Source organism: Haemaphysalis longicornis, unplaced genomic scaffold (genome assembly GCF_048455015.1).
Source record: "Haemaphysalis longicornis isolate Haplotype H1 unplaced genomic scaffold, Haemaphysalis longicornis Haplotype H1 scaffold_1, whole genome shotgun sequence".
Classification (NCBI taxonomy): Eukaryota; Metazoa; Arthropoda; class Arachnida; order Ixodida; family Ixodidae; genus Haemaphysalis; species Haemaphysalis longicornis.
Genome location: NW_027526203.1, coordinates 15742757 through 15764831, shown reverse-complemented (window position 1 = coordinate 15764831; position 22075 = coordinate 15742757). Strand labels below are relative to the sequence as shown.

General features: G+C 48.0%; 1 protein-coding gene across 2 annotated transcripts in view; it reads left to right on the top strand.

The window, feature by feature from the left end:
• The window catches only part of LOC144175263 (cysteine/serine-rich nuclear protein 2-like), a 45129-nt gene extending 23976 nt beyond the window's left edge, over positions 1–21153 (top strand). For both annotated transcript variants that reach the window (XM_077704360.1, XM_077704365.1), the window contains 2 exons: positions 4501–4782; positions 19013–21153. In XM_077704360.1, the coding sequence (XP_077560486.1) occupies positions 4501–4782; positions 19013–19654 (924 nt within the window). In that variant the 3' untranslated portion in view covers positions 19655–21153. The remainder of the gene's footprint in view (positions 1–4500; positions 4783–19012) is intronic.
• Positions 21154–22075: the final 922 nt, after the last annotated feature.

Here is a 22075-nt window from a genome sequence, read left to right as displayed (position 1 = left end):
TCCGTATCCAGTTGAAATTGCATGAATGTGCTCCGCTGCTGGCGCGGTGCCGTCATGTATGCGTTGTGAGCAGCTGTCCTTGCCGTTTTCCTTCTACCATTCTTCATAACCAAGAGCGAAAATCATGTTTGCGCGTTTGGTCTTGAAGCCTAGTCATCCTATCTTAGTCGCGAGCGCGCGGTCCTGTTAAATGCAAGCGCGCGCATCTTGCCTGCCAAGGTCAGTAGCTGCCGTGCCCTGTCAGAGGATAAGATAACGGCACTGCTCCTGCCACAAGCGAGAGGGGGGCTTCCCACTGCCTAGCAGCTGTCTGCAAGTAATCAGCTTGGTGGACACGCCTTGTTGTCTGCATATCTTCACCCCCCTCCCTAACGTGTTCTTTGGGTGGTGAAAAAACAGATAACCATTGGTATGTTTGTTATCCGAATAAACATGAGTTATTGCGCGTCACTCCTTTTTCTAAACATTGTATTATGCTGCCAATGTTGCGGAAACGCACGGGGCTATTTTTCTGGCCTTTCCGTGGTGTGTTGGGGCAGATTTCGCCTCAACGAATTTTCGCTTCAACGAAATTTTTCGCACGTCCCGTCAATTTCGTTGTAGCGGGATTCGACTGTATGGTAATGAGCTTTAGTCCATCTGTGATGAGCAGCAAAGGAGAAAAGGCCATGCATCCTTAGTAGCTACCATGTGTGCTGCTGTGCAGGCTGGTTTGCAATCTTTTTCAGTGCTATCCCAAAGCTAGATTTGCACCTGTTTGGTGGCAAATATCAATTTTGTTTGTTCACACATGGGTGGTCCAGGTTCAACGTACTCGCTATCCATTATGTTTCACCTTGCAAACCAGCAGATGTCAGCAAGTTGGTGAATGGGGATGGTGTAAGTGAAATATAAGCGTCAGTAGCCTGAAAAAACTGAAAAAATGTTAACTTGCAGTGTTTAAAACTCGCAATGCTGTGTTGCCCGGGAACTTTGTCACTTGACAGTTGTCTAGTTACCAGTGCACCCTTTAAGTGTACAATTGGTGCCCCTCAATGAAGGCCTTAAAACGGTCGTGTAGCACGGACATTACTCGTGTAGCAGTGTGGTTTACTCATTCTGCCTACCAACACTCCTCAGCATGCCTGGAACAGCCACGGCGAGCAGCCCAGTGCAGTGATCAGCGGCATTGGGAGCAAAACTTTCCTGCATACTTTGCTCTAGGACTTGTGACAGAGGAAACTGTCGCAAGTCCTAGAGCAAAGTATGCAGGCAAGAAAAAGTAAGAAAACAAAGAATTAGCCAACAAGGGGCTATGAAAAACAGCAGTTTAGTTTTTTAGAAAAAGATTTCAATTGCGAGTGTAGTAAATGCAGTAAGAGGAGTGCTGCAGTCGACTGCAGCACCCCCTTTGCCCCATGGCAGACACGGCTGAAAACCGCAGACCATCCAAATCTCTAGGGACCGTGGCACGGGTGTGCGAGATGCAGTTTCAGGATTGGCTCGGTTATGGCTCTGCAGTGAGCAAGCTTCTTTGCTAATTGATGTGGCTGCATTGTCATTGCTGTCAAACTGTGGCGCCCCTCATAGCAGGGGCAGGGGCAATGACTGCATGTGGGCATCAGGACCTCTTCTGGGTCAAAAAATGTGATGTTGTTATTGTGACCCTGTGCACACGTGTGTGACATTAGAAATGTGTTTTTTTTTTTTAAGTTTAAGTTCTGGGCTATACAGGGAATTTTAACTTTCCCTTCATTAAAATTTTGTTAAGAAAAATGGTCTAGAGAAGATTGTTTGCTGAGAAGGAAAGTTCTGAGTGTTAACTCTTGTGGCTGACTGATTGGGAAGAGGAAACTGCTAGTTGGGGGGAAAATTTTACCAGAAGTGGCACTGGTTACAACAGGGTGTGACTGTACGCAATGCTCAGTGGCAGCAGCTTTTTTGTAGGGTAAAAAAACAATTTGGCTGACTATTACGATACTCCCTAATGTGAAATTTGTGCCTAGGGTGAACTTCAGTCTTGTGGGTGACGGTGCATACCTGCTGCGCCTGACAAAATGGTTGCCGCATCAGCGAACGCATGAAGGCATGCGATATACCGTATTTTCGTGCGTATAACCCGTACCAAAAATGGGAAAATTTTAGGGGTGAAGTAGAGGTGCGGATTATATGCGAGGTATTTCCTTTGGTGCAGCCTCACTGCAATACGCATGGGCCGTGATGCGCCTAAAGCAGTAATAGCGACTAAGCCGCTGTTATCCCACTGACAGAGGTTATTTTGCATGCACAGCTCAACAATATACCAACCTGAAAACATGTATGCGGCAGGTCATCTAGTTACGTGGTCAGCTAGGTAAGTTCTTTTGCATAAACAAATGTGTAATGTTGCTTGAACAGTAGCTTTGGTCCATCCTTATTCTTTTATGTATAAAATATGTGGGCAATACGCGAAGATATATTTTTTATTCGTCGACGGAAAGTGGGGGTGCAGGTTATATGCAGGGGTGGGTTATACGCGCTAAAATACGGTAGTCTAGCGTGTCACCTCAGGGGACCGTGTCTCTCGCCCTTCGCCATACTTTCATCCTCCGCTTTCCTGTTTGTTCTGTCTTGTTTGTCTTCTGTGTCCCTTTCGTTCACTCGGTTACAATGAGGGCTGCCGCCGCCATGAAACTGCGGAAGCGAGTGCTTACATGCTTCGTACTAAAACGTGAGGAAAGGTGCTACTGCCACTGTCCATTTCAGGTTCTAGGATTTCTTACATTTCTTTGATGGAAAACGTCGGCGTACGTACAAAGGATACCGTTGGCTATGTAGTGCTGCCTTTTTCACCCCAAAAAGAAGGAAAGTACTCTTTGTCACTGACAAATCAATCAAGTCTGTTTCTCTTTAGGGTAAAAAGTGTCGTGTACGGTTGTTACTCTAGCAGCCTATGCATTGCGTGGCCCCAGCACTCGCAGGCCGGGAGTCGCCCCACTTGCAGCCGACTCACACCTATTAGACAGCAAAGCATATTTTACCATTCCTTTTTTCTCTTTAACTTTAGTTTTTAACAAACAAGTGCTACATGGCCACAAAGCTCGTTACCAGATAGGCTGTCTGGGCATAACGAAGACTCACATTTTAGCCCAAATATTTGACTCATGTGTAGAGCCCCTAGCTTTCCGCGATTCCGCAATTCCGCGAAAAATCGCGCAATTGAAGTGTTTTCGCGGAATTCCAAAAAAACCATAAAAGTGTGGCGCTACGTCCCCAAAACGATATATTCGGTGAAATGTGGCGGAAAAGTGGTATTTTCTTTAGCAATAGCAAAATAGTTTCTATTAATTGTCTGCAACGTTCTCACTGTTGAAAATTTAAATTTGCATCTGCGTATTCCTACCTTATCAAATAATAAAAGTGGCTAGGTGGCACAGCCTCCACTCGAATCAAGGGGCGTAGTCATAGCCACAGAAAGAGAACATTGCACACGACAAGGCCGGTCAGATTGCAAACAAATGAAGGATGCAATGAGTAAAGCGGCTAGCAAGGCGCTAGTATACTTGGAGAACTCTGACACTTGGAAGTTCTTCAAGAGTGTGAGGTGCTTGGATCCCCTGCAAGTTGGGTGTCTCTCAGAGAAGAGATCAGAGTTTGGGGCCGTTCCTGGATTTATAGCCCTAGCTGCTGAATGGCAAGTGTCCTGAAGTCTGCCCATGACCTCAAGTCTAGTGACCAGTGGCACAATTTCTAGTGGCACAATTTCTTTCTAAACAAGAAAAGCCAAGTGAAGATTTTGATGTCCTGGCTTTCTGGGCTGGGATGGAACACCTGACTCCAACACTTTCTTCCATTGCCCTTAAATACCTGTTGGTGCCAATCAACTCTGTTGACTCAGAAAAGTCATTCAATCGCTATGGTGACATCGTGCCTCACAAGCACCATTCTCTTGGTGAAGAAAGCACAAAGCATCACCAAATGCTCAGCCACAATAGCTTCCTTCAGTTGTAAATAAAATCTAGCATGTTAGGAGTCTGAAGTGTCTAATAAATGAACTGTTACATGTACCTTATGCCGTTTCAATGTTGTCGCGGAATTTTGCAGATTCCCCTATCTAGAATCGCAGAATTTGAAATGTTTCACCGCAAAAAGTGAGGGGCCCTACTCATGTGGAGGACATTCTAGGTCAAATTAAGCGAGAAAAATGGGCATGGGCGGAACATGGGCCCGTGATGTACATGAGGGACAACAGGTAGACCATCCGTTTAACGGAGTGGCTGCCAATAGACCGTAAGCGCAATTTGGGGTCAGTCAGACTCGACGGACGTTCGGGGGCAAAGGCTGGACTCAGCCAGCACTCGATAGACTTAGATGGAGATCTTTGAGAGAGGCCTTCATCCTGCAGTGGGCACAACCAGGCTGATGACGGTGATGATTTCTGCTCGGTCTATGTTAGAACTTGTTGTTCACAACCTCCGTTGGCGAGACAGAACAGCCTGCGTGTCTGAGAATTGGCGGGGGGCTTCTCGGTGTGATTGGCAGGGCCTGAGCAGCGCCGACAGCCCTCCGGGCGAGATGATGGCGGACAGCACGGACGAGGACGAGGATGATGCGGAGGAGGCTGACCCGCTGAGCTACCTGCAGCCTGTGCCAACGCGGCAGCGACGGGCGATGCTGCGCGCAAGCGGCGTGCGCAAAATTGACGCGCTCGAGAAGGAGGAGTGCCGCGACATCCGGGCCTCACGCGAGTTCTGCGGCTGTGCCTGCCGGGGCCGCTGCCTGCCCGACAACTGCTCCTGCTCCCTAGCAGGCATCGCCTGCCAGGTATGCCCGCCCTTGCCTCTCAGCGGGGGATCGCGGTTGTGAATAAACGCCTCTCTGACTGCATTTAATGTGCGATCAAATGGGGAAATCAGAACACAATCATAAAATGTACTGCCAGCAACACCTCACAAGACCCAACTTGAGCACAACTCCATAGGCCTGTTCAAATCTCCCTTACTATCCATCAGGACAAAATGGTGAATTCGCAGCTGAGCACTGTTGTGTTAGCCCACCACATCAAAGTGTTCCCTTTTTTTGAGGTCTCAGGGCACAGGAGCAACCCATTTGGAATAGAGGTGTCACACTTACTGCCATGACCAGCAGTGCAGACAGCACAAAATGGATACAGCTGCACTTACCGTCCTGATCACCTTTTGCGACACCCTCTAGGTCTCAATCTTCTTGACTGGCTGAGACTTCAGAAGGTTAACCTTTGTTGCATAAAAAGAAACTATGCGTGCGAACTGTGGTTACTTTTGGTTTTCTGTTATTGTACAGGTCCGCGCAGAAGTAAACGGAGCATGGGAGCGGTGACCGATCTGCATCGCTGCGCTGCGTATGGGCACCGACGGGAACCAAGGAGCGCCAGTCAAAGAGTGTGTTCGCACTGGCCCCGCCGCCCGATCTGATATGTTTAATCGCCGCTCTGCTGGCGTGTCATGCTCGGCGTGACAGTCTTCAAAAGGCAGCGTGGGGCTATAGAGGGGCGCTCTTTGCATTGCCGCTCGCAGGCATCAGCGGCGACCGAATCCGCTGCTCATGAGCTGGACGAAGCTGCGCGCGCCGGGAAACGTGCCTTGTTGCGCCCCGTAAAGGCCGATCCACACGACGGACCGAGTCCGCAGTCCGATCGGTCATGTGATGCCACGTCACGGCCCGCCGTGGTCCGATGCAGCGCAGAGAGCATCCACACGGCGGACCGCCGTAGCAGACGACAGAGCGGTCCAACCAGCTACACTCTCCACCACACTGCTCCCAGCCAGACGAACTCGCGAACCCATACGAACAGCTCGCGCCCACGCCGCCCGTGTTTTATGTATATTTTGTGCTTGGTTTCACGGTTCCAAATGGAAACGGAGCACAAGCGTCGTTTGGCCGCTATGGCGTTAGCTTTGTACGTTGATGAAGAAGACTACCCTGCGCCGAAAAGGTCGTGCTGGGTTAAGTAGTGGATGTGTCGAAAAGAGCTGGGACTGCAGAACCAAGTTGTGGCGTGCGGAACTCTCGCGACCGTCTGCTACTGTCCCTGGGTCGCCTCCCGAACCCCAAGAAAAAAGAGAAAGCATTCTTTATTTTATTTTCGGAGAACACAGAGCTAGGGTGCCGGAGACACTGGGTCGGGAGCCAAGTCCGACAAAGGGGAGGGGAGGTATTTCGACCGCCCGCTGTGCGTACTGTCATAAAAGCAGGGACATGTGCGCCCGCCGCAGTTTCTCGGGACTGCGCTGCAGTGGCGGCCGAGGGGCGGAAAAGCAGACAGAACGACTGGCTTTTTTTGAGCAATTTGGCTGAAAACACTGTGTTGCCAGACAACAGTCGTTGTGCAGACCAATTCCTTCGGTGCGGCTCCTTCGAGCGCTTCGAATCAACCGCGCTGCCCGCGACGTTCTCTATTGGCGCAACTGGACCCGGCTCCGCCCACGCGGCGCGGGAGCTGTCAGACCACGCTGATTGATGCCGCGGTCCGCCGTCGAGACCGCGGACCGAAAAGCCTCGGCGAATATTTGGACCGCGAAGACCGCGGTCCTGCGCGGTCCAGCGGCGGTCCGCGCGAACTGGTGACGTCCTGTCACGTGATGCGCGGACCGCGGTCCAAATAATTGTTTTGGTCCGCCGTGTGGATTGGCCTTAAAGGGCGGCATAAAATTGTAGGCCGCTGCGGTTCGGCAGAGCATGTCATTGCTACATATTTAATTGTAAGCCGGCAACAAAATTGCCATGTACAATATACAAAGCACATTCACAGACATTTTTGTTGTTCGGAAAAAAAAAAATCTCGCTTACGGGATTTCTTCTTTTATTTTGGGTTTGCCCCAAGTTATTGATGCCGGTCAGTCCAGGTCTGTTCTGAAGAAAGGGAAATAAAAAATGCCCATGCGGTGGAAATTCTGTATTAGAGAACACCGCAAAGAAATAGGTACAATCGTTGCCTGCTATTACAGCAGGCCTCATAGGGTGCATATTTTCTTGTCGCATTAACCCTTTCGCTCCCGTTAACGAGGATAGCCGTCATAAGATTTTGTACCAAGTTAACCGATTAAGAGTGCGGTCGCCATCGGTCCTGACGACTATACTCGTCATTGGTCATTTTGGGGCCTTGACGGTGCTTTTTGGAAGACATTGAGGTCATGCGGTGAAGCGATCTTTCAATTCAATGCAGAGTTTAATATAAATATGCAACACTTTCTTAGCTAATATAAGGTGCTCGTTAAAAATAACGTCTGTTTTAATGCGAGAACAAAATATGCGCCCTGTGAGGCCCGCTGTAATAGCAGGCAACGATTGTACCTATTTCTTTGCGGTGTTCTCTAATACAGAATTTCCACCGCATGGACATTTTTTATTTCCCTTTCTTCCGAACAGACCTGGACTGACCGGCATCAATAACTTGGGACAAACCCAAAATAAAAGAAGAAATCTCGTAAGCGAGATTTTTTTTTCGAACAACGAAAATGTCTGTGAATGTGCTTTGTATATTGTACATGGCAATTTTGTTGCCGGCTTACAATTAAATATGTAGCAATGACATGCTCTGCCGAATCGCAGCGGCCTACAATTTTATGCCGCCCTTTACGGGGCGCAACAAGGCACGTTTCCGGGCGCGCGCAGCTTCGTCCCGCTCATGAGCAGCGGATTCGGTCGCCGCTGATGCCTGCGAGCGGCAATGCAAACAGCGCCCCTCTATAGCCCCACACTGCCTTTTGAAGACCGTCCCGCCGAGCATGACACGCCAGCAGAGCGGCGATTAAACATATCAGATCGGGCGGCGGGGCCAGTGCAAACACACTCTTTGACCGGCGCACCATTCCCGTGCTCCGTTTACTTTTGTGCGGACCTGTGCATCTAGAAAAAGCAAAGGAAGAAGTTTCGTTTGAGTCAGACGTTTATTTTGCAAGATGCAGAATGTTTGTTACAGTGGACAAGATGAACACTAGCTTTGGTGGAAAAAAACTAATTTTTTTCAGGAGCTAAGCTTTTTCCCGCACACTTGTACGCTTGAACACAAAAATTTGGAAGCGATGCATGCTACGCAGCAGTATGGAAAAGGAACAAACAGTCACTATTGTCATCCACGCACAAGTACACCCTGCACTTTCCGCACAGGCATACGATATTGCGCTTAATTTGCTCATCTTACATCTCTACTTCATCAGTTCTGCATACTTCGCTCTGAAGGTGTTCATCATCACTGCCAAAAGGCACATATTCGTCGATCAGGACGCCACCCAAGGCCCTGGTGAAATGAGGACTGTAGGTGGGTGTGAGAAGCCCAGAACAAGGCTTGGGGTATCTATCCTTTGCCGACACCCCATGTCAGATAATGTTGTTGCTTTTTTAAAAGGACACTAGACAACACAGCCTTCCCCTGGTTAGCACAACAGGGGACACACTCGAAGACCAGGCTAACGAACTTGCACAACACTTCATGTTCCAGCTCTTCACATTACATGAACACATTCATCCAAAAAAGAATATGCTTCGAAAAGAACTCTGTACATGACAAGTCAAACATTTCTTCTGACTCAGTTTCTGCTTCAAGAGCTTAGGGTTGCTCTAAGCACAAGCATTACATACAGTATGGTACAAAACTTACACGCAGACACTCTTGAAACACTCGTACACTTAAAGGGGCCATGCAGGCAAAATGTGAGTTTGTTTTATTTGAAAGATTGCTAAGTTAGAATAACACTGATGCCACTTTTAACGCAAACTTCACTCCAATTACAGTGTAGACCGCTTATAACGTATGTCGCGGGAGCCGCAAAAATCCGCACTATAAGCGGTACCGCACTATAACCAAAACACGCGCGAATTCAACCACATCGCCACCTATCTCTCAAGTCAACCTATATTTATCATCACTCAAACGCACAGCACTTAAAAACGAAGGCACGGTCTATATTTCGTGTTATTTTTAACATCAGCCGCTGCTGCAGGGCAAAAGCGCAGTCTCACAAACGGCGAGCGCGGCTTTAACTTCCGTTGTGTTTGTTTTGAGACCATGGCTGCGTTTTTAGCATATATGAACAGATGCCGCAAGACGTGATAAGAACGCCAGCGGGATTTTTTTTTTTTTTACCCCACCTTGTGTTCACGATGCCGAAGGCGGCTGCTTATCAGCGCAACGTACTGGTGGTGGAAATCTTCGGCTTCGCGCGGCTCGAATGTTCGGAAAGGGAAAGAGCGGTGGCTTATCAGCAACAACGTTCTAAAGCGTGAACCGCGTGGTAGATTTGGTATCGCGAAAACGTGCAGTGCACGCCAGCGCGGATACAACTGGCGTGGTGTGAGCGGCGCGGTTAAAGGCGGCAACATGGCGTCGGCACTGGCCGTGAAGCGGTGCAGGCAGTTCCAGTAAGTTCCAGCGACCGCTTCTAACCGCTCGCTGAAATGCCGCACGGGGCGCAAGCGAAGACGCTCATGCAAAAAAGGAGCTAATAATGTGGGCGAAAAGTGGAATATAAACTGCCATCCACGCTGCTTGTGAAAGCGCCCATCAAAAAATACCGCGGTGGTAAGCCTAAACATCTCTGGCGCGGCTAGCCGGCTCGGAGCGCTTCGAATCTCCCGCCATTACGTAGCGTCTCCCCATTGGTGCAAGTTGTCAGGCTCCTCCCACTGCCACGCGAAGAAGCCACCGCGAGCGCGGAATCGTCGACACGAGCACGAAAAAAAAAAAAAAAAACGCGCAACGCTGATGTGCACGATTCGAGCGCGAAAACGGGCCATGCGGTTCACGATTAATAAAATCAACTTGCCGCGCGCGGATGGGGATACTGTCGCTATCTTCCGAGAAGCATCAAGCAAGGTCAGTTGTGGTTATCAGGTACGCACGAACTAAAGGGTGCCTATTTTTTTTTCTTTGGGTGTCTACGTTAGAGGAGGGCAAGGGGTGCACGCTGCGTCAGATGGCCGATTTCACCCTTTTTTTTTTTTTCTTTTGCTACCCTAAAACGATGCCTCAGCTGCGCCGGTCGATCAGCAGACCCGCCGAAAAACCGCACTATAAACGGTATTGTGCTTCGGCGAACCGCATCTTAAGCGGTATGCTTATGCATTGAGTTCTATGGGAGGCAAACCGGTGGTCGCAAAAACCCGCGTTATATCCGGTCCCGCACTATAAGCGGTTACGTTATAAATGGTCTACACTGTAGTTATATATAATCACGAAAAAAGAGAATGGCCACGTGACCCACTAGCTCATTTCCTGCACTGGTACCTATGACGTATTATAGGCAGCTGTGTGATTGGCTGAGGCTGGCAAAAGCCAGTGCAAGGTAGGCAGGGCTTATAAGCTGGCAGAACGAGCTATTTGCGCCTAAATTTAATGCATATTCTTTATATAGGAGTACACTGGGGAGGTAAACAAAGGAAGTTACGAACGCACCCGTAAACATAGAAGCACCAGTGCGTACTGCTGTTGGTACTGCAAGCACTATGCCTGTTGAAGCTGCACAGCAGTCCAGCGCTTAGGGGCTGTCTTACACGACACTGGCCAATTGGCATAACAGACATTGTTTCAAGTGACCCTGTTTGTCGAGCATACCCAATGTTTCATGAAACGATTGCTTTCAACCGTTTTTAAACTGGGAAACAGCGCTTTAAACGAAGTCAGCGAAGAAGAAGACACAGACACTAGCGTCTTCTTCTTCGCTGCCCTCGTTTAAAGCGCTGTTTCCCAGTTTAAATATGAACCAACTAGCCCAAACCCAAACTTTAGTTACTTTCAACCGTAACAAAAACAAGTCAGGTACAAACACAGTCAAACGAAGCGAGGGCAAACAGGGGTTTTGTGCATTATGGTGGCGCCATCTAGGAGGACTAACAGTAAACAAGGCGTTCCATAGTTCACTGCAGACTAAACAGCGTACTAACGTTCGCTTGAAGACCTGTCCTGGTTACATCATCGCAGATGTCATGGAATGCGATTTTTTTTTTGAAGTTTGAAGTTTGAAGTTTATTAGGAAGATTGCATATAATACAGTACATACATTGGTAAAGAATACAGAAAGGTGGGAGAATCAAAATTTCGCAGATGTCATGGAATGCGATTTGGTGGGAGAATCAAAATTTTAACTTAAATTGATTTTTTTGGTGAATAAAGCATCATTTGCTGCTGGACAAGTACTCGGGGCACTATAAAACACCAAATCTCCTAATAAAACAAACGTATTTCGTCTGGATGGCTCCTTTACACAATAAAATAATCGGGGCGCCTTCCCAGTTCTCTGAGGGAGGCCATTGTAGATGATGTTCTCAAGGACGGTAAGTACGCATCTTCCCCTGCAAGTTATCGTCCCATCACTGTGACAAGTTGCCTGTGCAAGCTTTTTGAGAAGACGATAAATAACATACCATGGTTTTCTCGATAGCAGCCAGGCAGGATTTCAAGCAGGATGACTCGCAAACGATCTACTTGTTCCGTGGGAATCGTATGTAAAAGATAGTATTCTTTGACCTCAAAAAGGCTGATGACACCACTTGATGCTACAACGTCCTCGGCGACCCTAGGCTATTCAGTTTATCGAGCAACGTGCTGACACGCTTGCAAGCTGACACGCTTGCAAGCAAAGAGCATTTTGGGTGAGAATATGTTCCGCACTCTGTAAGGTTCATGTGCAAGGAGATGGTGTGCCTCGTGGAGGAGTTCTGAGCTGTGCATTGTAAAAATGTAACTTGCATGGGCAAGCAAGCAAATGTAGTTTATTGTAAAAATGAACTTGCATGGGCAAGCACTGCTGCCAACTACCTTTTTTTCTATGTATGGGGACAATGTGCAAATATTTTTGAAATCCTGTAATCTGTCCATTTGTGAACGTCAAATCCAGAAAAAAGTAGGCGTGGAATCCGGCAAGATCCAGACATAAAACTAAACAGTGTCTCATCTGGTCAACAGGGAACACAAGCTTTTAGGCCTAGTTCTTAACGAAAAACTGGCATTCATCCCTTACATAAAACAACTTACCAAAGTGCAGTGAAGGTTCTGTCACATCACTCCTATTGTGCGGACAAACTTCTGCGTGTTTTTACCAGCTTGGCAGGCCCACGGTTGGACTACATAAGTGTCGTGTATGGATCAGCAAAGGAAGCGGCTCTAAAAATGCTTGACCCAGTGCTGCATTTGGGGCTGCACCTTTCGTCTGGCGCTTTCCGCGCTAGCCCGGTGGCCAGCCTGTATGTCGAGTGTAACAAATGGTGCCTAGGGTACCAGCGAAAGTACGACTTGTTATATGCTTTTAAACTTCCGAACTTGCTGTCTCCTATAGATGCCTTCGAAACATCTATCATCAATTTTTATCACCTTGGTATCTTTGCCCTGTATCATGTGACTTATGTTTTACCGATTCGAGAAAAACGGTACCAAGGACTACAATTTGGCAGCTTTTTTCGTCTTTGCAGGTAAATACAGGTGTTTATAATTTTGTGCTTCTTATTGACCCAACCTTCATGCACGCAGAACTATGAATGTGCATACCTGTATTTTCTCGGCAGAGGCCTGTGTGTTCTTCAGGCGTTATCATCAAAAAAGCCTAGTAAAATCCACGTCATCAATCTTCTTTTTAATGTGATTATGTCTGCATACACTCGAAAACTCGAATGAGCAGTTTTCTGGGTTTCTGGCCACGCGGAGATTGCCGGAAACAAGGTGGCTGATGAAAGGGCCGTTGCTTTTGCACTTAGCAATGCAGTCGACATAACACTACGTACACCGACCTCTGGCCACACATCGGGCAGCAACTTCGTAAAACATGGCAAGCAGACTGGAGTGAACAGACAGACAACAAACTACACATAAAACTACACTTGCGACTATGCACAACTGACACCCAGAACAGATACATGGAAGTCGCCGTTATGCGTAGGTTATGCGTAGCCCACACTCACGCACACACTTGCACCTACCTGCCCACGGGACCTTTGACCCCTTGTATAGCAGGTGGAGAGGGCCACCCAGTTATTCACGCACTAATTAGCTGCAAGGCTCTCCACACAACACAACACAAACACTTTCCAAAGTTGTACAGGCACAATATTCCACTACATCCATCCTTCTTTTTTTTGGCTGCCGATGCCGTGATTTTCTTCATGTCTTTAGGTGTGTATCAGAGATTAAATTCTTGCAGTTCTTTTTTACTGCACATACTCACAGCCTCACACCAGCCATTTTATTTCTCATTTACGTCATTTCACACTTACTCTGTTTTAGCTATACTTTCATTAAGCACTAATTTTTATTTGTTGCTCTTTGCCCTGTGGTGGCCTTGCGCCATTAAACGGACAGCTACCATCAAAGGCTGTCATGATTTGAAGCGCAACAAAAAAACGCGGATGATGAAACAGAGTAGACAAGACGCACTATCTTGTCTACTCTGTTTCATTTGTGTTTTTTTTTTCTTTCGTTGCGCTTCAAATCATGGCAGCTATTCACCAACTAGCCCAGCAAGAAGTTCTTCTCAGTTACCATCAAAGGCCTGTACTTCAAAGCTCCATTTTCTTTCTTTCTTCCTTTATTTTTTTAAATTTCGTTTCTTGTTCTGTATGTATGGCCCCTAATTTGTTACTGTGCATAAGATCGACACCTTCCTTTTCCCTCTGACCACAGCTTTCCAGAAAAGTCAGGGGTAGATCTCCTGTGTGCCTGGCCATCGTATGCCATAGTAAAAGTGTGATTTTTATATTTAATAGCCGCATTATGCATGATTATAATGCACTGAGGACATCTGCAAGTTTTGGTGTAAAAGCAGGGACGTGAAAGCAGGTTTTTTTCTGTTTGCACCCTCTCCTTGCATCAACAAGGCACAGCACACTGTGGCACCCCCTGGTCAGTTTGAGGGGGTCACTCGTCGGGAATCCGCTGTACTAAGGCAAATTCAGACAAACACGCTACCTACTGTGCACCTAACACACCGATTCCAACGATTACCGGGTACCCCCAAGTGTCCTAACTGCGGGGACTACCCTAGCATCTATCACACTCTCTGGACATGCACACAGAACCCTAACCTGCCCCCATACCCAATCCTACCCCCACTTCATGGGAAAGAAGGCTGGCCGACTCTAGCGCGGAAGTGCAAAGAACACTCATTGAACGCGCAGAGAAGGCCCTGTCGGCTATCCCGGAAGCTCCGGACTAGGGGATCCTTGCAAAAATAAAGTTTTCTTCTTCTTCTTGAGGGGGTCAGCAGGCCTATTTTGATTTCGCCACGCACACAAGGGGTTGCAAAGGGTAGTACGAAAGTGCTGGCACTTTTTTTTATTGAATAAACGGTAAAGAAAGCACCAACTACCATATTCACTCACATAATAAAATGCGCATGCATGATGACCTCGAACTTCCATTCAAAGATCGTACAATTTGATTGATTGATTGATATTTGATGGGTTTAACGCAACGCAGGCGCGCCATGCTGGAGGGCTGGCCACCTGGGGATCTTTAACATGCGCCGAAATCTCGTACACACGGGCGACCTAGAAGATACGAGAACATTTTTATTTGCAAAAAATATGCTCAGAATGGAGCTGAGGGAACATTTTATGGTGAAAATATCACGGGTATTGGAAAAAATATTGGCACTGCTGGGTGGGGCTCAAACTTAGGATTTTGCCCTGTAGCCTTCTAAGGCAGAATAGCGCCACTCTTTTAGCAGTTGCATAAAAGATAGGAGGAGTGCTTTAAGTGTAGTAGTATATGGCACTGGGTGCGCACAGGAAGTTAGTGCTAGACTTGTTACACACAAAGAAACAGAATCTCACATAATGACCCAGCCACCTGGTTCAGGTATAAAAGTTTTGAATTTTTTGCGCACTTGTGATAGAACACTGGAACAAGTACTCTGCTATTTCACATTGTAATTGGTGAATATCCGGGATATTTCACAAACAGTTGTGTAATGCAACTTGGGGTTTTTCTGAAGAAATGGAAAAACTAACGTCCGCCTCTTTAGGGCTGGTTTAAAGGTGAACCAATTTAAAGGTTATGAATGATCATGAATGAATAGAATCATTCATGCCCTCCGGGGTCAGCAGTAATATTTCAAAAAGAAAAACTGCGTAAGATGGGACAGTGAAAAAGACTACGGGCACAGCCCTGTCTTGTTCGCTGTCCCATCTTTTACATGGAGTTTTTCTTTTTGAAATGCAGCTCCAAGCTAGCCCCAGCAGTGTGCTGTTTTCACATTAATAGTTCTAATTGTTCAGAACAAAACTTAAGTTCCTTGTTTGACGCTAACTCTGGCCCTTGTATAGCGTTTGCAGTCTTTTTTTTTTTTTTTTTCTCAGGAAAACTTGCTTTGTTTGCATACGTATTGACTCTCTTGATTGTTCTGTGGTGGAGAGAGTAAGGTGCACAAATGGCGAGGGGTGGCCCTAAGCGCCAGTCGGGAAAGCCATCTACGGGGATTTGCTGGATGCATTTTTTGTGCACACACAGCAGTGGTGGTTCCCCATCAACTACTTCTTCTCCAAATGCCTTGTGAACTAGCACAGCTAAGGCTGCGGCACTTGTCACGGAACATTCTGAAACGTACCTGCTCCTCCGCCCAAAGGGGATCTGCCCCATGTTGTTATAGGTGCCTCATGTAAGTAGGACTAACTGTTTAAAATGGCAGAGGTTGAATTGCCAAGAAGCACAGTAGTTAAAAACCACTCTCAGTGGTGTAGACCACCTCACCTTTTTTTTGTTTGTTTGTTTTTTGCATTTTGATGAACAGTGAATATGAATTAGCCATCACCAGTGTCACTGTGCGCGTGCATGGCAGCAATTGCAGGCCGCTCCCGTACTTCCTGCCATGTTCTACCGCACTGTGGTGGCTCCTTGGCTGTCTTGTTGTGCTACTGGACACAGAGTCACTGTTTTGATTCCTAGATGCAGCAGTTGTTTTTCTGGTGGAAGCAGTGAGCAAAAATGCCTGCGTGTGCAACATTTTGGTGCACATTTAAGGCCAACTGCACTCAAATTTCATTTCGGACAAGTTTACTTTCAACGTACAGTGCGTACCATGAAACCAACTGGGGCATAACTGGTAGCTCGTGAAATGCATAATAAATTAGTTACTAACGTTCAAAATAGCTTTATCGCTAGCGGTGCTGCATCTGCTGGCGGATCGCGTAAACAGCCATGAAGCGGAAGTGACATTGCAGCCAGCCCTGTGCTGTTTCTTACCCCCAGCCAGGAGAACCGGTCGAGCTCCACTGGGCATGCTTCTCCTAGGGCTGCGGTGAGGGTAAAGTGTTGTGCGCAGGTTTGCTGCGGCCGGCCAGCCACGTGGGGCCACTCGTTTGCCGGCTTAGCCGGCTGGAACATCACTTCAGCCTGGCTGTAACGGCTGTGCTCTTCTCAATTTCAGTTTCAAAATCTCCAATATTTGATGGTCGCTTGCACCGCAGATGCGCGCATTTCAGCTGTCGTATTTTGTAACTGGCATTATTTTTAGGCAGACTATACGGAAATAACGTTTTCAAGAGGTTGAAATTTTGAGCGCAATTGGCCTTCGAAGAGCCCCAGGTGGTGTTAATTTATCTACCATTACTTCGTGCTTTGTGGCCCAGGCGTAGCTTTGGCACGTGAAGCACTGCTTGCTACATTTCTATTTAGGACATCATAAATCATCTCAAGTGCGAGGGCTTTCGCTAAAATTCTATCGGGCATATTTTTGGACTCTAAAAGTTTGTAAGGGAACAATTTGGGCTGGGTTCGTTGAAGGGGCAACTGTTGCACCTTAAAATCACCAGAATGTAAGAATATCATGGAGATGGAGCATTGTCAATGATTGACTACTCATTTTTTCTCATGCTGATGCTTAGTGGTAACTAAAATTATTTTTTGAGCATGTATTAGTTTTTAGGTCACCCGTGCATATCATGGCACATTATAGAACCATGGGGTGGTCTGAATTGCGCTGTAATCTGCCACGACAGTGCGTAAAGTGCCAAGTTTGAACGTTTGTTCCTGTCACATGCACATAGGCTTACCACATTGAAGGAGGGTAGTGCAATCACTTACCAGGGTTGCCACTTGGCTGGTTTTTTGTGTATGCTGTTACTTTACAGTTCAACCAGAAAACCTGGAGGTACTTGCCAGTTTTTTTTGCCAGTGCCCTGCCAAAACTTACAACGTTCTACAATTGTAGTCACCTAGAATTATGTTGACACGTTTTTTTACCTTGTCAGCTTTACCATTATTGTGAGCCACCTCCTTGCACCTTCTGCTGCTGCCATGAGTCTTGCACTGTAATAATAATATGCTAGTTTCCAACTATATACCCTTGGTGGGGGTATGCAGCTAATTCACTCGGACGACGAATTGCAAAGCGTGATTACCGCACTAGACAAGCAGAGTAGAACCGTGGGCCTCAAAATTAATATGCAGAAAACTAAAGTAATGCTCAATAACCTCGGGAGAGCACAGCGGTTTGAGATAGGTGAGGCAGTGGAAGTGGTAAGCGAATGTATCTACTTAGGCCAAGTATTGACCACGGATACCAACCATGAGGCAGAGATAATTCAAAGGATAAGAATGGGGTGGAGTGCATTCGGCAGGCATTCTCAGATACTGAATGGCAGCTACCAATGTCCCTGAAGAAGATAGTGTATGACAGCTGCATCTTACCAGTACTCACCTACGGAGCAGAAACTTGGAGGCTCACTAAAAGGGTTCAATTAAAATTGAGGACAACTTAGCGAGCAATGGAACGGAAGATGATAGGTGTAACATTAAGGGACAAGAAGAGAGCGGAGTGGGTCAGGGAACAAACGCGTGTTAAGGACATATTAGTAGGAATTAAGAAGAAGAAATGGACGTCGGCAGGGCATGTAATGGGAATGCAAGATAACCGCAGGTCATTAAGGAGTAACAGTAGGTCCCTAGAGAAGACAAGTGTGGCGGGGGGTATTGTTAGGTGGGCAGATGAGATCAAGAAGTTTGCAGGAGTAAATTGGTCACAGTTGGCACAGGACCAGGATAATTGGAGATCTATGGGAGAGGCCTTTGCCGTGCAGTGGGTGTATACAGGCTGATGATGATGATGGTGATATTGCCCCTGGTGGTTGTTGTTGTGGCCTCCCATCTGCACATCCAAGACACAGAAGAGCGAGATTGCAGCACGAGTTCCCCAGGTTTGGGTGCCAAAAAAAGGTGGCTCGGATTATGCATCAGTACCCTGTTTCTCAGCACCCAGTTGCAAAGCTTTTTCCCCCACTCATGCGTGCGTCCCCTCTGAAAGGTTGAGGGACAATTCGTCAGGGCTTTGCATCCCTTTGAGCAATGTGGCCATGCAATGCTGCAAGTGTTCCACGGGTTGTACAATGGACAGCACCTCTACGTGTAGGCGTCATCACACTCCCTGCTGTCTGGGGGAGCCAGGTGCAGAGGGAAATCACCATCACATTACTCATCTAAGGCCTGATGCACACTCTTGTTTCGACACGTGCCATAGCGATGCTTCGACCATTGGCCGGGTTTTGCTGGGCTTGGAGCCTGGGCCAAGAATTGGTGAGGAAAACCAAATTTTCACCTTGGCCCATGATGCACTGCAGTAAGGTGGAAACAGAGAGTGAGTCCTCGCAAAACAAGTGTTCTACAGATGCTGCGCAAAAGTGAAGTGTTACATGTCCTTGGTGGACCTCAGTTTTCTGAGCTTGGACTCAAAATTGCGTTTGATGATCCTTAGTAGTTAAACGATGGCAGCTGCTTGGTTTCTGTGGGATGTAATAGAGGGCTGTGGTTATTTCTGCTCGTGTGTATACTTTTATATTCAGTCTTCTTTGACGCTCATCAACCGGGCTCCTTAGCAAGGGGGGATGTAGACGTTGATGGAAAATGTCGCCAGAGACCACCATGGGCATTCATTGCACTGTGTCTCAAGTGGGCAGTAAATTGCAGAGGCCCAGAGCTGAACCCACTGCTGATGATGTAGGCTCAGAAGCCTGGCCGGTTTCCAGTGCTGAGCCCTGGGCGGTTAGGGGTATCGACGGTTGGGTGCGTGCAAACACCCATACCCCTCTCCGGCAGGTGGACCGGCTGTCCTTCCCGTGCGGCTGCACCCAGGAGGGGTGTGGCAACACGTCGGGCCGCACCGAGTTCAATCCCGTGCGGGTGCGTGCCCACTTCCTGCACACGCTGATGCGGCTGGAGCTGGAGCAGCAGCAGGCGGCGGGCAGCCTGGCTGCCTACCGGCACGTCGACCCCCGCCGCCTGCTCTACTACGGTGCTGCCAATGGGGTGGCGGCCGGCACCCAGCCACCGCCCACTGCTGTGGCCACCCGCTACAGCTCGGAGGAGGATGAGGAGGGCACCTCGTACTCGGAGAACTCTGACTACTCCACCGAGGAGGAGGAAGAGGACGGGGGGCGGCCCACCGAGGTGGCGGCGGCCGACCTGAGCCCGCCCCGGCGGGACTACACCGACCTGAGCTGTGCGGTGGCCAGGGGTGGGCGGAGCAGTGCCGCGCTAGCCTCGCGGGGCCTGGTGCCAGTGGACCCCGTGTTTGTGGGCTGCGGGGACTGCGCCACCGACGGACTGCTGCCGGCCTCCCCCGGGGGGCGCACTTCCCCCGTCGCCACCACCGAGGACGGCTCCTCGTCCACGGCCACCACTGACAGCACCTTCGGCGAGATCATCAAGGCCTCCTTGGGCGAGGTGGCCACCCTGTGAGCTGGCCCCTCCCGTGGACCGTGGGGGGCCCACCGTGTGGTCCCCTTTCCTTCTGCTGTTGTTACTTTCTTTGAGACTGGCTGCCTAGCTGCTGGCCTGTCCATTCTGCCATCCCCCGAGTGCAGTGCATGGCACCTCTTCTTTACCCCGCTGGTTGCTAACAGCTGTCCAGGGTTTATTCTGCGATGCGAAGCAGAGGTTGTCTCCTGTGTCCCCTTTTTCTGTCCCCCTCCCACACGGACAGCACCGCCCCGTTAAGCACTGCCAGTGCTAACACTTGAACACTTTCTCTCAGGGGGCAAGTCATGAGCCTCGTCGTGGGGTTGTTCAAGGTTTGTGAGTACTCTGAAAACGGCAGGAGCCCAGTGAAAGTAATGCCAGGAGGGCATTGCTCTCACCGGGGCCAACTGTGTCCTGTGCTCGTGGTCTGAAGGAAGCTGAATAAAGGCTGATTCTTAGCTCTTATTGAGGATTGATTGAGCGGAGGTGGAGAACTGTAAGGCAGATTCTTGCCAACGCATTCACAGGGAGATTCGAATTGTGGACATTGCTGCTTGACAGAATCATGCCACTCGCGTTCTTGGCTCACATGGCTTCCCAAAGAGAATCGTGTGCACATTTGCTTTTTCTCCTTCTCTTTCTTTCTTTTACCCTCCTGGTCATGAGTGAGACTTCTAGGCTTGCTGTTGAGCTTGCTTATCGTTGCTGGTGAGTACAACCACTGGCATTGCTGCAAAGAGCACTTGCGTGACGTAGGCTAAGGGACTCCCTCTGCATCTGTCGTCTGCTGTTCGTGCGGAATTTTAGCTGCTATCCTATTTTTATCCTGTTGTAAGGCGTCAAAATTGTGTGAAGATCTAAGCAGGCGTTCAACATGAATGCTCTCGTCAACACTCCGTGTTAGAATTGCCCATTTCGCTCTCTTTTGTGCAGTGCGAGAAACCAGCACTGCACAGTGTTATGTCTCTGTGTTCTTCTTTATTTAGCAAGGTTCCTAGAAAAGGGAATAAGCCAGCTGCTGTTACTTGCTTGTTTACTTAAGAGCGTCCAGTTCCAAGTTTTAAAAAAAATGCTGAAATGAGTCACAGGCATTGTTCAGTTGTCCTTACCGTGTTAAGGTTTTAAGGAACAATTTTTAAAGTTATTTTGGTTGATTTACACACATCCTACTGAGAAAAGTGCGTTTCTTACGTTTCTTACAACAAAGTATGTTTCCTACCACCTGTTAGTTTGCCGACGTCAGTTACGATGGCACACTGGCACCTCCTTGGGGCTTTATCTAGCAGATTGCTGGCAAGGTTAATCTGTCTAATTTGGGCATGAATAAACGTTTTAGGGAATGTCCACAAAAACACGTTGCAAGCCAGGGAAACATCATGCTTCTTTTTTTCCTTTGAGATGTGCTTTTTTACATGTGGGATCAAACAAAATTTGCTAATCACTGGTATGTTTGTTACCTCTATAAACGCAACATAATTGCACGATATACCACCCCCCTCCTCCCCGCCCCCACCCCCCCCCCCCCACCCCCCATGCTTTTTTTTTTTTTTTAACTCCAGTGCTTTTTTGCAGTGCCACTCACTAGTGCGGCACTTTTTGTGAACACGAGGCTTCACACATGAGTGGAATCAGTAATGTTTGTAAAAATTTCACTGGAAATTGTCTTAGCTGTATGTGACCAAAGTGCTCGATGCTAAGCCTAGAGTGTGCAGCGGGACACTTTGCTGCTTTCAGTCATTCAAAATTGCCACCGGCAGGTGCTCCTTCGTTGTTGTAGCATGCAGCCAGGCTCTGCTGTGGGTGGAATTTTGCGATTATTGGGCCCTCCCTCCACAAGCTTGTCCTTTCTGAGATCACCACACACCCAAAGCTGGTCACAGGTGTGTGTGTGTGTGTGTGTGCGCAAGTTAGTGTTGCAGCATCTTGTCAGAGGGGACTGAAGAACAAAATGGCGGCAGGAGGGAACGAAGGTACTTGGTGCCGCCAATGGAGTCGCAGTACATGCAGGCACCCTGGCTTTAATAGATTTTTTATTCACACCTGTTCTTTCTTTATTACACGTTTTTCAAAATGTTTAGATCTTCATTGTCACTTATTTTCGTTTGCCAGGGGCAGTTCATGAAAGCTGTAGGTTTTCAGTCAATTTTTTTTTTTTGTTATGTTTTGGTCTTATATGAATCCATTACCTTCTCATCATCAGGCCTCGAAAACATGGTAGTGCTAGTACACAAGGATTTGGTGAGCGACGACAGCACGGTGCGCCGACTTTCCCTGGTCAAGTGCAGAAATATGTGAAAGGCTGTATCCTAAGTCTCCAGCCCAGTCATTTTTTGTTTTTTTTTCCTTCCCCTCCATGCTGTAAAAACAGACTCCAACGACTCCCAGAAAATGGTTATATGAAATCGAGGCCATGTTCACTTC